The sequence below is a fragment of the Microtus oregoni genome, unplaced genomic scaffold (genome assembly GCF_018167655.1).
Source record: "Microtus oregoni isolate MIOR12 unplaced genomic scaffold, Mior012 000008F_ref0000371, whole genome shotgun sequence".
Classification (NCBI taxonomy): domain Eukaryota; kingdom Metazoa; phylum Chordata; class Mammalia; order Rodentia; family Cricetidae; genus Microtus; species Microtus oregoni.
In genome coordinates, this window is record NW_024543067.1 from 14,724,456 (window position 1) to 14,741,655 (window position 17,200).

The 17,200-nt window shown below is 43.4% G+C and overlaps 1 protein-coding gene across 1 annotated transcript; it reads right to left on the reverse strand.

The window, feature by feature from the left end:
• Nucleotides 1-14,605: 14,605 nt before the first annotated feature.
• LOC121451756 (ADP/ATP translocase 2) lies at nucleotides 14,606-15,816 on the reverse strand. Its single transcript, XM_041657499.1, has one exon. It carries the CDS (start codon nucleotides 15,757-15,759, stop codon nucleotides 14,863-14,865), a length of 897 nt encoding a protein of 298 aa, XP_041513433.1. The 5' UTR covers nucleotides 15,760-15,816; the 3' UTR covers nucleotides 14,606-14,862.
• Between the last annotated feature and the right edge of the window lie 1,384 nt (nucleotides 15,817-17,200).

Sequence of the window (17,200 nt, forward strand, 5' to 3'; positions counted from 1 at the left end):
CTGCTGACATGAGACAGAGATTTTAGGTTTGACTTTAATACACATGCTTGGGTTTAGAGAAGGAGAGAGCCACACGCCTACTCCAAAGCCAGCTTTAATCTTTAATTGGACTGGGACTACAAAAAGACCATTTGCATTATATGTCCGTAAGGAACAACAGAAACAAACATTTGGGAAGATTTATGAAATTTTACTCCATTGGAAATGTGATAGAGAAATACGCCAATTTACTACTTTTCTTGAGACATTTTTTTTTCTGATTGACTTATCCTTTTTCTTTAGATGTCTCATGGTCTTGTTCAATGGTCTTCAGATTTCTTAGCTGGATACCTTTATTCTCCTGAAAAGACGACAACAAAACCCTTCCCTGACCTTAATTTTGGGGAGATTCTCTTTTGGAAAGTTATACCTGATCAAATGAAAAGCATTTGTTAGTTTTATAGGTTAGTTTAGATTAAATGGCCATGGTGCTTAACGAAATATAATCTCTTTTAATTAAGATGTGTCTCTTGTTCAAATTGAATCTTCATCAATTTTGATGGTATCCATAGTTTTTCTTCTCCTGTGGAAACAAAAGCAAAACTCTTTCCTCAAGTAACATATGTCCTGGTGACCATTCTGAGGTCAATATATCATTACAGAATATTGGCTGATTTAATTTTGTACTTTTTTCTACTATCCAATGTCTCTCTGCAGCTGTTGTTCCTTTCTCATTAGCAAGTAGAAAATTCAAGATTAATAAAGAATTGTGTGTAGTGATATTTCATTTGTATTTTAATCAATAGAGCTTGACTGAAGGTCAGAGAGTAAAACAGCCACACTAGTTAACCACAGAGGTCAGGCAGCTATGGTGCATGCCTTTAATGCCAGCACTAGAGAGGGATATATGATGGGAGGAGCTAGGTCTCAACTCAGTTTCATTCTGAAGATTCATGGAGGAGGAAGATGTAAAAGAGCCAGTGTCTGGTTGCTTTGCTTTTCTGATCTTCAGGCTGAACCCCAATATCTGTCTATGAAGTCTTATTATTCATGCTTCATTTATACAAGCTATTTCTGGGGGTCTTTATCATCTCTTTCCATTTATTTAATATATTAATATTCTCTCTCCTCTTCTTGTAAAGGTATAGTGAAGAAACAATCTTTTAAATCAATAACTATAAGAGGCCACCCTTTTGGTAATAGAGAAGGCAGAAGAACTCCAGACTGTAGACGGCCCACTGACTGTTACCATTCTCCAGCTCCCAGATTTCTTTGTAACAACAAATACAGGAGAATTTGAAAAGTTGGTTGATTCTTCAATATGTTGTGTATGTAATTGCTCCTGTACCAGCTGTTCTAAAGCCTGCAATTTCTCTATTGTCTTTCAATCATTTTAAAGGTAGGGTTGTTTGTGCCTTTGAAATATCAATCACTGTTGTGCCCCGTTCTTATATAACCTGAATGGTCAGTGACTGTTCTTTATAATATCTTGTAATATTTTTCCCAGAAACATATGTCAGTTTATGGTTTGTTTTTAAGATTGGGGGAATGTTAATCTGAGTATTCCATCGCTGTAACAAATCATGTCCCCACAAATTCACTGCTATGTTAAACACATATGGTTTCAATATTCCTCTCTGCCCTATACATTCAACCCATCTCACACTCTGCTTTACCTGAGATAAAGTTCCAATCCCTAGAAATTGAACATTTACATCTTGAAGAGGCCAATTTGGGTGCCAAGATTCTAATTAAATTGTTACATCCACACCTGTGTCTACCAGACCCTCAATGACACTGTCATTTATTTGCATTTTTAATTTTGGTCTTTGTTCATTTGTTGAAGTTTGTCAAAATACTTGCTTTATTGTTTTTCCTGAATTTTTTGTTCTCTCTTCTATAGCTAGTCTATTACCCAGAGCAGAATGGTTTCTTACAATAGGCATTAGGTTCTTTAATTGCTTTGGGAAGATTGTTCCAGTATAATGGCAGAAAATGACTGAACAGCACATGGGAGGCAGAGGCAGGCGGATCTCTGTGAGTTTGAGACCAGCCTGGTCTACAGAGCTAGTTCCAGGACAGGCCTGAAAGCCACAGTGAAACCCTGGATCGAAAAACCGAAAAAAAAAAAAAAAAAAAAAAAAAGAAAATGACCGAACAGATTTGGCATAGGAGCCTGAAAGAGGCCCCTCATGGAATTTTCTGACTGCAAAGCATTACCTTGAATATTCCTCATTGACTTATATTGATTAGTTCAATGTCTCCCTTTGCCACACCTTCTGCATAATCCAGAAGGGAGGGGCATTCTGAATGGATTATTCTTAGAAAAACATTGTTTCTAGGAATGCCCTGTCTACAATCCCTTTTAAGGTGACCTTGTTTGCTACAATTTTAACATCTGACATGTCGATTTTTCCTCAAACCTCTGGAAATCACCTCTCCTACCCTTGCATCATCATGGTCATGAGATTCAATATTAACTGTATCTCAAATCCATCCCTCCTAAGAGGCTGACCTCACCTTTATCAGCTTATTTATGCTCTTGCATAGAGAATTAGCATTTTCAAAAGCCAAAGATTCAATTAGTATTCGTCTGGCTTCTGAATTTGGCATCATTCTGTTGATTGCTGATGTCAATCGTTGTAAGAAATCCATAAAAGCTTCCTTTGGGCCCTGTATAAATTTAGTAAATAACTCAATTTCTTTCCTATTTCTCAAATTCTGTCTCAAGTATTCAAAACTTATCCAGGGTGTGGCCATTATATACAGCATCCTTTCTATAGTAGTATAATCTCCTTCTCCAAGAATTTAATTTTGGAAGATTTCCCTATGTCTGGCTTACTTCGTATTCGGTAATCTTAGCTTCTTCTTAGAAGCCCAACAACCACATGTAAGTCCCTGTGAAAAACAACCCAACAGCAATGGCCAGAGAGCTCCTAGCAGGCACTCAGCACCATCTACCAGTCTTATAACCTAACTATTTCAGCACACCAGCCAACACCAAAAGACCAACCACAAGAATCATAGGAAATTATATTTGGAGTGGTATATGGTCAGCTGGAGCCTCTAGTTCACTCCTGCTTGATCCGGAAAGCCTCATTTCCCCCCCCCCCCTCTCGCTTTGGGATGGGGTTTCAAAATCCTGGCTGTCCTGGAACTCATTCTGTAGAACAAGCTGGCCTTGAACTCACAGAGATCCTTCTGCCTCTGCCTCCCAAGTGTTGGATTAAAGGTATTAAAGGTGTGTGCCCGGCACTAGTTCCATATTCTTGATGGCTGTGGCAGATCTTCCCTTGAAATTGCCGGTAGCCTAAGACCCTACCTAAAGCTGTCAGGTTTTGACCACACTTTGACAACAAATCCAGCTTGTGGTAGCCACACATCATCATCACTCCTTACCTGTAGGCTAAATAACGTCCCTGTTTTAGTTTGGGTGCATGACTTCTTCAACCCCAATTTCTGAGGCTGGCGGACTTGCTCAAATAAACCCGATCTTTTACTTTTTCATTTTGGCTTGATCTGCCTTTCTGCCTCAGTAGAGAAACCTATTATTCTGTTACAGAAAACCTATTAGTATATAACAACAATGAACCACACAAACGCAAGGCCATGAGAACAGAAACCTAAGGAGCCTGAGAGAGGCTGCTTGTCTGGAGGCGTAAGAAGTCTTCCTACAGGGAATCAAGACTTTGCTTGGAATCTGACGGAATGTGAGCTCAATTCAGGCCAGGAGAGCAAATGCCTGTGTCAGAAGGAAAGATGATACCTTAAAGAAAAGTCATGTAGCTTATATGGAACACATAGAAAGGCAAACATATAAGCACATGTACATACACGTTTATTTTGTATAGTAATAGCAGGATGAAAGCCCAGAGCTAAAACTGTTATTTCTGGTTTTGCTTGCTAATATAGACTTGCTGTTATGAGCCATCTGTGCCATGAACTCGTTGTGCTCAGACCATCTGTAATGTTCCTAATCTAATGGTTTGAAGGATGGCTCATGCCCTCATTAGAAGATTTTAGTGCCTCAAAAAAAAATTTGTTGCAAATGGCAAGATATTGATCGCTCTGCATTGTATAAAGCAACTCAACCTAAAGGAATCTCCATGAGAGCGGGAAGAAACAAAGCAACACTCCCTCAGCCTCTTCTACAGACCCAGATCTTCAATAGTCTCTTATCCATTGATCCTCTTGGTAATCTCATGAGTAAGTGTAGTATTCATGTTTATTACTCCAGAAAGCAAGGCCTTCAAGGTGTATTAACTTCCCCAAGATCACACAGCTCAAAAAGGCAGAGCCAAGATTAAAACTCCAGGATGCTGTCTTCCAAAATCTGTAATCTCTGCGGTGGGTGCTGCTGGCTGCCTTCCCTGAAGCTTCTGTTCTCTCTAGACATTAGTTTAGACTCTTCCAGGCAGCAAGTGGGCTACCTTCTAGAGTGGGTCTCTTGCCTACAGGGTGTTTCTTAGCAACGGGTTCAACTGACATTTGAAGCTGCTCAGTTCTTCCCTCTGCACGAACATCCCATGTGCCTTGAATATTTATCATCCCTGAACTCTGCTGTACTCATTTCACCAACCCCCAGACACCCACTCATTCCTGCACGCCAGTATTTTGCTTCCAACCAAACAATGCCTTCGCCCCAGGGTGAGTTGTGCTTTCTGCCAAAGATGAATTCAGTGGTTTACCTGGTGGTGGGTAAACCAACTATCAAAAGGAATTGCTCTGCTACAAGGAATGGTCCATGATAAGAGAGACATCTGGACCAATGAGATGTAAGGAAAAGTCTGCTGGGGAGTTCTGTGCACAACGCTGAGCACTCTGGATAGAGTGAACCCGAAAGAAACAGCTACTCAGCCCTGGAGGGTTGTGTGTGGTATTTAAACACACAATTCCTCAGCGAGGCCATCACCAGTCTGGACAAGAAGTGCATGCTAGAAGCAGGCTCAGCCTCTCAAGAAGACAGCTGTGAGGCCTGCAGCAAACACTCAGGCATCCTTGAGCTTTTGCAGGTGAATGACCCAGCAATTTACCAAATTATTGAAGCAAAGAAAGTAAATAGTAACTTCCCAGTGCTGGGCTTTCGATTGTTAACAAGGCAAATACCTTACCTGACTCCTCGATTTTATGGCCCTTAAGCCTGTCCTGAGCCTGAAGCTCAATTGGTAAGTCACTTGTCAGGCCTGCACAGTCCCTGGGCTTGGTCCCCAGTACCACAGAAAAGCAGGCGTGGCACAGGGAGGAAGATCCAGCTTAAAGTCATCCTACGCTATAGAGCTAGCTCAAAGTCAGCCTGCACTGAGACCATCTCGGCCTAAAGTCTTTCTGCCTAGAGACCATGCTCATTTAAGCCACCAGCCTCACAGGGACAGAAAACAGAGATTTCTACTTAAACCTTTCTCTCATGTGCTCACACAACTGCTTCTAGAGACCATCCCACAAAGGGACAGCTACATGTACTTGCTTAAATGGCCCTACCACTCCACCACACACACACATAACACACACACTCACACTCACACACAATGGTATAGTAACCACTGTGACTACAGTGTAACTCCATGGGATTTGTGTCTGCTTGCTTTTGCTTAATTTTTTTAGGGGGGGTTCCAAACAGGGTTTCTCTGTGTTAACAGTTCTACCTATTCTAGAACTCAATTTGTAGACCAGGCTGGCATTGAATTCAGAGAGATCTGCCTGCCTCTTCCTCCTGAGTGCTGGGATTAAAGTCATTCACCACCACCACCCTGCCAAAAAAAAATTAATTCAGATTGGTAGTGGTGGTACATACCTTTAATCCCAGAACTCAGGAGGCAGAGAGAGAGGCAGGTAGATCTCTGTGAGTTTGAGGCTAGCCTGGTCTACAAGAGCTAGTTCCAGGATAAGCTACAAAGCTACAAAGAAACCCTGTCTCATAAAACAAAAAAACTAAAGAAACAAACAAAAAACATAATGCATCTCACATGCACACCTGTGTCCTGTTTGCCTGTATGTGTATCATGTACAAGCAGAGCCTACAGAGTCCAGAAGAGGTGTCAAATTTCCTGGAACTTGTGTTACAGATGGTTATGAGTCACCTGATGTGAGCGCAGAGAACTGAACCTGGGTCCTCTGAGAGAGCAGCAAGGGTTCTTAACTAAGGCACCATCTCTCTAGCCTCTTTTGCTTTTTTTTTGGGGGGGGGGCGGTTTAAGCTCATTCTGTTTTCCTGCCTTCTGAGTGCTGGGCTGAACCTGGCATCCTCCTCTCTCTCTCTCCTCCTAGCTCAATCAATCGGGAAGAAAGTCTCAATGAGGGACTGTCAAGATTAGCTTGGCCTATGGACCTGCCTGCAGAAATTTTTTTAAATAGGGCTAGTGAGGTGGGAAGTCCCACCCTCAAAGGGAGTGGCACCACTGAATGGGCTGGGCTAAATGAGAAACAGTTGAGGGCTAACAAAATTCTCAGCCTCTGGACTGGAGAGGCCGGGTGACCAGCTGAAGATCCTGTCCTCAGATTGCATCTCCAGACTCCATCTGTCTCCACCAAACCTCAGGCTGCCTGAGCCCCTGTCTCCTCCCACCTTATATCCACCCCCCCAGCCATCTCACTCCTGTCCACCTCCCTAGTGCTGGGATTAAAGGCGTGGGATCCCAAGTACTGGGATCACCTTTGTGTGAGCTGTATTTCTCTTTTGGACAGATTCAATTTTGTGTAGCCCAGGGTGACCTTGATCTAACAGAGATCCTTTGGCCTCTTCTCCTGAGTCCTGGGATTAAAGGTGTGCGCCCACCACTCCCTGGACCCTAGTGGCTTAGCACTGCACTCTGATCTTCAGGCAAGTTTTATTTGTTAAAACCTAAATAAAATAGCACCATCTGTCTCGAGATTCTGCTATTGTGACTCCCTGATAATGAAGGACAGCAGCCTGGAACTGTGAATTAAAAATTACCCTCTTTCCCTGACATCGCTTTTGTTCAAGGTATTTTCTAATAAGTGGAAAATAAGCTAAGACTTTCGTTTTTTCTCATGGTTTTGCTCCCTTTTCTCCACAGAAGACATTCCCTTCTGAACCACATGGATTCCTTTGCTTACTACCTTCTTGTCCTGCCTCTTCCAGCCTCTCCCTTTCCTGTGCTTTAGAGTTTGGCCAGACCTCTTCCACATAGCCCACCCTCCTCCACACTAACACAGATGTGCCTTTCCCTAAGATGTTCCCTCTTGTCCTCCACAGCTGGCTTCCTTCAAAGTGACACCTTGGACCGCTTCTCTGCCCTTCCAATCCACCCTTCAACACAGTCAATACCATAGCTGCCCCTGAGTTCCTAATGAAATTCCTGGAAGTGCTTACCTTATCATGTAGTTATCTCTGGATGATAAACCTTGCCACGTTTTGACCGCCACAGAGTCTACTTGTTAAGTATTTTTCTTAGCCAACAAACCTCTCCGCCAACGCAAATAATTCCAATCAGACCAAATCCGACCAAATTAGAAGACACCCAGGTTTAATGGATGGCAACACTCCTGGGTGCCCCCCCCCCCCAAAAAAAAAACACGGAGAGGGAAACAGAGAACCTAAAGACCACGGAAAACCAGGAGACCACGTGTTCAGTCTCTAGGGGGCAGTCATTTGAAGGGTTTCTCAGAGGTGGAATTTAGACTGAGGCAACTTTCAGGGGAAGGAGCTTTAAAATGGAACTTTCCACCCAACATTTCAAGATGAATGCCAGGGGGCAGGGGTGAAGCCCCCCAACTAAACAATTCAGACTCTTGTATAAAGGGGTGCCGGGGAGCCGAGGTGATGCTTCCGACCAAACATTCCAGACTCTTTGGATAAAGGGGAGCAGGCTAATGTTTTACCCAGTGCCTCTTTCAAAAACTACATCTTTGAGGGCTCAGGAGTTAAGAGCACCGGTTGCTCTTCCAAAAGCCCTGGGTTCAATGCCCAGCACCCTTGTGGCAGTTCATGAAGTCTGTAACTGCAGTTCTGGGGAATCTAATGTCTCTTTTGGCCTCTCTCTATGACCTGGACTACAGAGGGAGTTCCGGACTGGCAGGCATCTTTAAAAACAAACAAATGTTCTTCCTGTGGTGTCTGTACTACCACCTCGTGCACGGGGCTAAATAAAAAGCAAAGAAGGTGACTCTTGGAACTGACCTCCTGCTGCGGGTCTCAACAGAGCAAGCTGAAAGTCCAGGTAGAGTCCCTCCTCCTCACCTTGACCAACGTGACACTAATCTGCTTATCTGAGCCTCTGCCAAACCAAAACTAGAGAGAGAGAACGGTAGATTAGAACGATAGATTAGCGAGAGAGAGCAGTCAAATCTCCCAGACAGCCCAATTTCCACCGGGCGATAAAGACGTTCTCACTACTTTAATCCCGATACAAAAAAATGACCCGACATAGTAGCCAGTTGCTTTTCTATTGCTTTGTTATATTAATCCCTGTAAGGAAACAGCTAAAATGATCGCTTGACTTTGGTGGGGGTAGGCTACTGTTTTTCCTTGTTTGTTTTGTAGCCGAGGATGGCTTTGAACTCTGATTCTCCAGGCTTTACCCCACCATGGCTAGGATTACAGGCGTGGACCACCATGCCAGAATCATGCTCTGGAAAACCATCCTTCCTGCTTCCTCTGTAGAAGATTTACTGCATTTTATGGAATAACATGTTATCTGATTCTGGAATCAAAAATAAAGCCAAACAGTATCTTTTAACTAACAGGTTAGAATTTTGCCCTTTAACAATAGGTTCTGCCTAAGCAGACTCCAGGGACAGCGTGGATAGGATGGGGGTTAATTACACCTTTCAATAGCCCTAACCGAAGTTTAACCTGTGGAAGAACATGGAAGTCATCAGAGTCACTTACGTAATTTAAAAAAGATTTATATATTTTATGTATATGATTATTCTGTCTACATGTATGCCTGCAGATCTCATTATATAGATGGTTGTGAGTTGCCCTGTGGTTGCTGGAAATTGAACTCACGACCTCTGGAATAGCAGACAATGCTCTTAACCTCTGTGCCGTCTCTCCAGCCCCATTTAAGTAACTCTTTCAGTAAATTTTTTAAAAAGATAAAAATTAGGACTCCGTAACCGGCAGCCTGAGCCTATAGCCGGCCTTGACCCAGAGATCCAAACCACGAGCGCCACGTCCACAGGTGGCCCCCCTCATCTGGACATGCACGGACACGGAGGGGACTGAGGAGCAGAGCCTGGACGAAGCCTTTGCCCAGGCAAGAAAGAGAAGGAGCAGGCAGTCTGGCAGCCACGAATAGGAGCAGGAGCAGCCGGGTGGCAAGCAGCGCTCAATCTCCGGTGCCAGGTCTGGTGAAGGTGGAACCCAGAGGACAGGATGACCAGACAACAAGGCCGCAAGGAAGGATGAAGATGAGTGGAAAGAATTTGAGCAAAAAGAGGCTGAGCACAGCAGACTAAGAGTTAGGGCAATGCAAATAAGTGAAAAGGAAGAGGGTGATAATGAAAAGAGATAAGACCCAGGAGATGAATGGGAAGATGGAGGTGGCAGGGAGTAGACAAATCTTCAGGTCCCTGGAATAAAACAGCTCCTGTACAAGAGCTCCTGTTCCAGTAATAGCTACAGAATCCTGGAGCCAGCAATGCCTACAGGTGTATATAGGCCTCCTGGAACCAGGCTAACCACAGTAAGGAAACGCCACAAGGACTATCAGAAATATACAGCGACACACAGTTCCCAACCCCGCAGTCCCACAGAGCGCCAGAACAGGGACTGGAAATGAATGCGAGCTGAAGTTAAATGACCACATAGGGCACATCTACATCTTATCTAGGGACATAAATTTTCAGGAGTAATTAAAGTGGGAAGAAATGTAAATGGTATCAGATGGGAAATTTTGGGGGGCGGCTTTAAAGTAAACCCCAGCCTTTCGCCTCATTGAGAGCACAGCTGGCTGAATTTAGACTTCCAATTGGACGGGCTTCTCCGCTCTGTCCTCGAACGTGTGTGGTACTCCGAGAGAGCACTGACTTGCTACACACATTCTTCTTTACCTGATCTAATCAGACCACTCCCCCAAAGCAAAAGGGAGGAGAAATGGCTGAATGATATGAATTTGTGTCTGGAATATTTTGGTGACTTCAATATGATCTGTATTGGATCCTTCACGTTTTGCTTTGGCCTCAGTTGTTTTGATAAAGCGGTCAGGGCTGTTGTTACAAAGAAAACAATAATCCTAGCTCTAAGAAAATAGAAGCAGGAGGATCAGGAATTCAATCAAGGCCAGCCTGGGCTACAGGAAAAGGACTGGTGGAGGTGGGGGGGAGGGGGCGGAGGATAGAGAAAGGAAAGAAGAAAAAGCAAAGAAGAAAGGGAACATGAAATAAAGCAAATAAAGTATTGTTTAATGTTTCCTTCCTGGTGATTTGAACCCAGAGCCTTCAGAATGCTTACCATATGCTCTACCATTAATGTACACCCCAAACCCCACTGCCTAATTAACAAATAGAAAACCTGGTGCTGAAGATATGGCTTAGTAGTCAAGGGCATGTATTACTCTCGCAGGATCTGTTCTCAACACCCACATGGAAATCCCCAACCGTCCATCCTAACTCCAGTTCCAGGGTTTCCATCCGATGCCCTTTTCTGAAGCGGGGCACACGTGGGATGCACATGCATGCAAGCAGACAACACACTCATATATAAGACAAGCCTTCTGATTTCCTTTTTTAAATTTATTTTACATGAATCTGGGTGACTGATTAAGGTGGTCAGGCTTGGCTGCAAGCCCCTTTACCCGCTGCGCTAGCTCACCCTCCCTAGTCGTTGAACTTTATAATGAGCGTTCATCTGTTAAGCTGGCAGAAAGTTTGTCCGCTGATAATTGATGTTAAAAGTCAACATAGAAGAATGTCAAACATCTGGCGTGTGTGCTGAGAGGCCTCACCTCATAGGCCTCGAACATTAGCCTTGTGGTGTTGATACCAGTTCTCCTATTTTTCAGGTTAAGAAACTGAGGCACAGATGGGCTCCAGAATGTGGCTAAGTCATAATGTCAGGAATTAACGAAAGTGGGAGCTTTATAGTCGGCAAAACTAAAGATGCAGATTGGGAGCCCATAGCTAGAACTTGAAGGTAATTCAAACTCGCTAAGATCTCTGAAGTGGCTATTCTTCAGAATAGGGGATGGCCCCCCTCAAACCCTTAAAAAATGAAACTATAAAATGATTTTTGCAATTGATATGGCCAGGATTTGGGCCTAGTGTTGGGGGAACCCCTTCACCCAAAAATCTTTAATATACTGGCCCACTTTGGGTATGGTCTCATGTATTATAAGTTCAGACAAAAAAATGTGTGTGGCCCCTTTTTCTGCAGGATTCGGTTCCAGTTCCCAGGACACACAGAGGACTGTGGATTGCTACCCTGACTGTGAGTTTATCCCCAAATAAATAAATCTTTGTTATACTCCATTCAGGGATATCGCAGAAGTATTTGGTCCAACTACAGCCTGCTCAGTGTTCTAGCATTTGCCTGGAATGCACAAGGCCCTGCGTTCCAGCCCTAGACTAGCAAATAAATAATAAATAAATAATTTGCATTAACTACTAAACTCAGTTCAGGAGACCTTTTTCACCCATCTAACAATTCAGTATTGAATAAAACCATTGAGTTAAAACTGCGAGTGTCTTCACAGGCCCAAGAGAATGGGGTGTGCTCAGGATATGAGAGAGCAAGTGAACCATCTCCAGGCACTGGGCTTCCGAGATTTTCTACACGGAAACATCATTGCCAAAGAAAAGCAGATGAGTTGAGGGCGGTCGGAGCCTGCCACACCAGCATCCACAAGGCAGAACCATGAGGAGCATAAGTCCAAGGCTACATATGTGATTGAATGCCAGTATGGATTTCAAGCAAAGAATAAAGAGAGAGGGGAGAGGGAGGTTGTGGTGTTTCACATGAGAATGCCCCCAGGTTTCAAAAGTCCACACCAGGCCCAGTTTCTCTCTCTCTCTCTCTCTCTCTCTCTCTCTCTCTCTCTCTCTCTCTCTCTCTTTCTCCCTGCTGCCTGTGGCTCAGGATGCAAAGCTCTCAGCACCTTTTCCAGCACCATGCCTGTCTGCTTGCTGCCACGCTCTCCACCATGATGATAATGTACTAAAACTCTGAAGCTGTCAACAAGCCTTCAATTTTATGGTTTTTTTCCCCTACAATTGGACTTGTATGGTGTTTCTTCACAGCAATAGAACAGTGATGAAGGGAGGTAATGGGGAAGGAAAGCAGAGAGGGGAGGGGAGGGGAGAGGAAAGCTTGCTCATGCTCTATTCAATTAGTCTTTAAACCCTTCCCGCTCTTGACTCCATAAGGACTCCACAAATCCTGGAGTCTGGGACAGTGACTTCTCTTTGCTACTTGACCATCCACTAGGCTCCTAAAGCAGGTTAATGCAAGTCTATTCCTGAAGGATGGAGCCACGCTAGATGTGCAGAGAAATCAAGTTTCTGGGACTGATTTACCACATGTACCAGCCTGAGCAGTCTCCAGAGATGCAATATATCTTTGTGAACCTAAAATGTACATTGTTTCCTTATGATGGACAAACATGGGCCAAACAGTGATTTAATTAATATAGTTTATGTGTTCCTGTCTGGGGCTGAGCAGCCAGGAACAAACAAGAGGCCTCATACAACAAATTGGTTCTCCAGTGTCTGCCGGTTAAAGCCATGTAAGACCTGAGAAAGCTTAAAAAGTAATTTTAGACACAAAAGAACAGAGTTAAGCATGGCTTCTTGGTAGACAGCATTTTGCTTGTGGCATGCTGCAGCTCCTTTAAGAGAGGTCTTCCTGATTCAGCAGTAGCAGAAAAAAAGCCGTAATCATAGATTAAAAGGAGTAAAGAAAAAATAAGCCACGTAAAGATGAAATATACACAGAGTCTGGGTTATGTAAATTACTGTTTTCTTTGAATTTTTGACAATTTGGAGGAGAAATAACCATTTCTCCCCAAGTTACAAGGATTTTTGACTCTGTTGGGGTCATTTTCTTCTCGTTCCATATATTGAGAATCTTGAGACTGTTTGAAGCAGAGAGGGTTATTCAGTAAAGAGAGGAGACCAAAGAGTGCTGAAGTGTGATGTCACAGTTGTCTGTAACATTTATTTTGTCTCACACAAATGACATCAGTTATTGGTCTCTCTGGGCCCACTTCCCCAGGGACAAAACTAGCTTCTCATTTGCCCTGCGAATAGAGATAAGGTGAGTCTCTCTTTATGCACATATGGCTATCTTTAAAGAGAGAAAAGAAAACACATTGAAATATGCATGAGGTATGTTCCTCATGAACAGCATCATAAACCCCAGTCTTCCAAATCAAAGACTATCTAGAGTTTAACCCAAAGTGCAGAACGTACTCAAGACAAAGCAGCAGTGGGCAGCTGAGGGAGACAGCTCAGCAATAGCACCCATGCTCAGCATGGATGAGGCAATGGTCTAATCCCCAGCACCAAGACCCACAGAGGACAATTTTAAAAAGGAAATGAGAGAGGGGTCTAAAAACCTGGAAGGTCTGATGTCTGCTGATACCAATACACAAGGCATAGGATAAGCTTTTCTTTCTTTCTTTTTTCTTTCTTTCTTTCTTTTTCTTTTTTATATTACAGGGTTCTGTAGAATGGGCTGGAGTGATGGTTTATTTGATCAAGTGCTTGCCACAGAACTGCGAGGACCCAAGTTCAGTCTTTACCACCTATTTCGGAAGTGGTGTGACTGTCATCCCAGCACCAGGGTGGCAGACAGGCATATCCCTGCATCTTCCTGCCTGCTTTTCTAGCTAAACCAATGAGTTCCAGGACCCAGTGAGAGATCCCATCTCTTAGAAACCAAAGTGGATGAAGCCCGAAGACATCTGGGGTTGAGGTTGATCTTTGACACATGTGTGCACATAATACACACGAGAGAGAGAGAGAGAGAGAGAGAGAGAGAGAGAGAATATTAATCAATAAAACTCAATGTCCTGTAGCAGTCAGTGTTGCTGCTGTTATTTTGAAGACGGGCTCTTACTATGTAACCCAGCTTGGAAATGGAGAGTCTTCCTGCCTCAGCCTCAATGAAGAAGCAAGTCTCTTAATATAGTCAGATACACTGTAGAGAATCATACATGTGCAATATAGTACGCACGCCTGTTTTCTCCTAGCAGTAAAGTGCTTTTTAGAATCTGAGCCTCTCTGCAGTAATTGTGGCATGTGAGTAGCTAGACTATCCTGTAGAATAGATAGAAGGTTCCAAGAGGAGATTTTCCAGGTCAGTTAGTCACTAGAAAAAACAAACTTCACTTCAGGTCTGCTGGAATCCAATAGGAGACCATTTCCTGACTGCTTCTTACACAGAGTCACAGGGGAAAAAAGAGCCAGTATTATTCTGGTTTTTAACTCACTTTTAAATTTTTACTAATTATTATTTCAAATATTTATGAAGTTCTGTCTTATAGAAATAAGATGACTGTTATTCCAATATTGAATGTTTCTGATCCATGCACTTATACCCTTCCCTAAAACTTCTATTACTAAGTATCAATTTATAGGTAAAAGAATAACTTACCCATAAAAGGAAGTTTCCTATCTATCGGAACACACTGACTAAGGATATGAATTTGCCATTTTTTCTTGTCTGTAGATATTTTTTATTTCTTCAATTTTTATTATCAGGAGTGACTGAAATAAAAAATATAATTGAGTCCCATCATTATTGTCACTATGGAAATGGCTTTAAGAGAAAACTGGTCAGATGAATATTATTGCTTCCCACTTTTCAACTGGTAAATAGTTGCCACTGATAAAACAGACAAGCCCAGAGAATCTGTCCAGAATGTTCAAGATATGGTGTATTATACAACATGCCTGTTCTCGGGGAGAACACCTACGACATAATTATGTGTACTTCTTGATCTCATCATACAAGACAAGCACAAAGGCACCACCCATGCCCCTGAGAACGTTGGACCATGCACCCTTGAAAAAGGCCTTGCTTCCTTCGTCACGAGCAATCTTCCTCCAGCAGTCGATTGTGCCTGTGTACATGATGTCAGTTCCTTTGCGTCCTGACTGCATCATCATACGACGGCGAACCGTGTCAAAGGGATAGGAAGTCAAGCCAGCGACAGCAGTGACAGACTGTGCAATCATCCAGCTGATGAAGATGTGAGTGTTCTTGGGATCTGGAAGCATTCCCTTTGCAGTGTCATAGATGCCAAAGTAGGCAGCTCGGTAGATGATAATGCCCTGGACTGACACATTAAAGCCTTGGTACAGGCCCCTAATCCCATCAGATTTGTAGATCTTAACCAGGCAGTCACCAAGGCCTTTGAATTCCCTTTCAGCTCCAGCTTTGCCCACATCAGCTGCTAGACGGGTACGGGCAAAATCAAGGGGGTACACAAAGCACAAGGATGTGGCCCCAGCGGCACCACCTGATGCCAGGTTCCCTGCAAAGTAGCGCCAAAACTGGGTCCTCTTGTCCACACCACCCAAAAAGATCTGCTTGTATTTATCTTTGAAGGCAAAGTTGAGAGCCTGGGTGGGGAAGTATCTGATGACATTGGCCAGGTTACCACGCCAGAAGGACAGGACTCCCTGTTCCTTGGGGATACGAACCACGCAGTCTATAATGCCCTTGTATTGCTTATCTGCCGTGATTTGCTTGCTGGCATGCTGCACCTGCAGCAGCAACTTGACCCGCTCGATGGGCGCTACCGCCGTCTTGGAGATGGCCGCGGCCACTCCACCTGCCAAGAAGTCCTTGGCGAAGGACACAGCAGCATCTGTCATGTTGAAAGAGAAAGAAAAGGCAGGGGAGCGCGGAACGGGACTGGCTTGACAACCGGCTTCGACTCCCGGACTCTGGGCGAATTTGCCATTTTTGATTGTAACCTGGGGTTGTAGCTCAGTGGTAGAGCCATTACTTATATGTGTAAGGCCTTGGGTCCATCCTCCAGCAGTACAAAACAAAAAACCACACACAGACACACACACACACACACACACACACACACACACACACACACGGCTTTTCAAATAGGCTTTTTGAAGAATGAGCAGAATGGAGCAGTAGACAGAAAAATGGTTCTAATAGGTCATGAGAAGGGACGTGAAGTGGCTTGCATGAGAATGACCACCAAAGGCTTGTGCAGGGAGACCCTAACATCCTCTAAGGAAGGCTCTTTGGTGGGTTCATTTCACACCTACAGTTCTTAGCGACAACTGAGAAGGAACACAGGAAGCGGGGTGGCTTCAGTGTTGAATAGTGGCTTCTATTATAGGGTGCTCTACATGTGTAGACAAACATTTCACATAAAGGTTTCATGTAGATTAACCATGTAGATTCATGTACATGGTTTCATGTAGGCTTAGATTTTAGGCCCTTCTATCCAAGCTTGCTCAACAGATACAGATGTGAGGTCAGGGTTTGAAGTGTATTCTTCCTCCAGATGGGCACCGAGCTTATCAAACACTTGCTACAAAATCATTCCCATCAGTTACTTAGACATGACTCAAAGAAGCCATTTCACGTGGTTCTTGTTATTCCTGGGTCATAGTCTCCTGCAAGAATGCCTCCCATAATTTTACACAAGTGGAAATATATACATTACTTTTCCTCGTGTTTCAGGAGACAGGATGAGAAGAAAATTACAATCTTCCATACTCCTTCCTAGTCTACATTCCTGTTTCACTTTCTCAGAATCTGAGGGAATTCAAACCCAGAGAAAATAGAAACAGAAAATTTTGTCTTGGGACACTAACTATACAATTCTAACCTAGTATTATGAAGAGAACTTGAACAAGGAGTCGTTATTTAGTTATGGTAGTCTGTAAATCCTACAATTTTGATCCTCAAACCACCGAGCACGAACATGAGACTAAGAGATGAGGCTGCTGGGACTCATTCCCAAGAGAACCAAAGTAGCTGAAAGTCAGATTCGATGGGAAATCCCAGGAAGTCTACTACCACTTAGTCTGGGGGAAGTCTTATTGAAAAATACATTTGACTTTTATATAGGCCAATAAAATATCTTAAATGGCATTTATGTGACATGCATTTGTATCTCCACTAACAAGAAGATTTAAGCAATGTATATGTTTGGAGAAAATAAAACAAAACATTATAAATGGCAGAAAAAAGACACAGAAGGAAGAATGCCTCCTCCTTTTGAGACTGGGGTCTTGCTATGTAACTGAGGCTGTCCTTCAACCCAAGCTCCTCCCTCAGGCT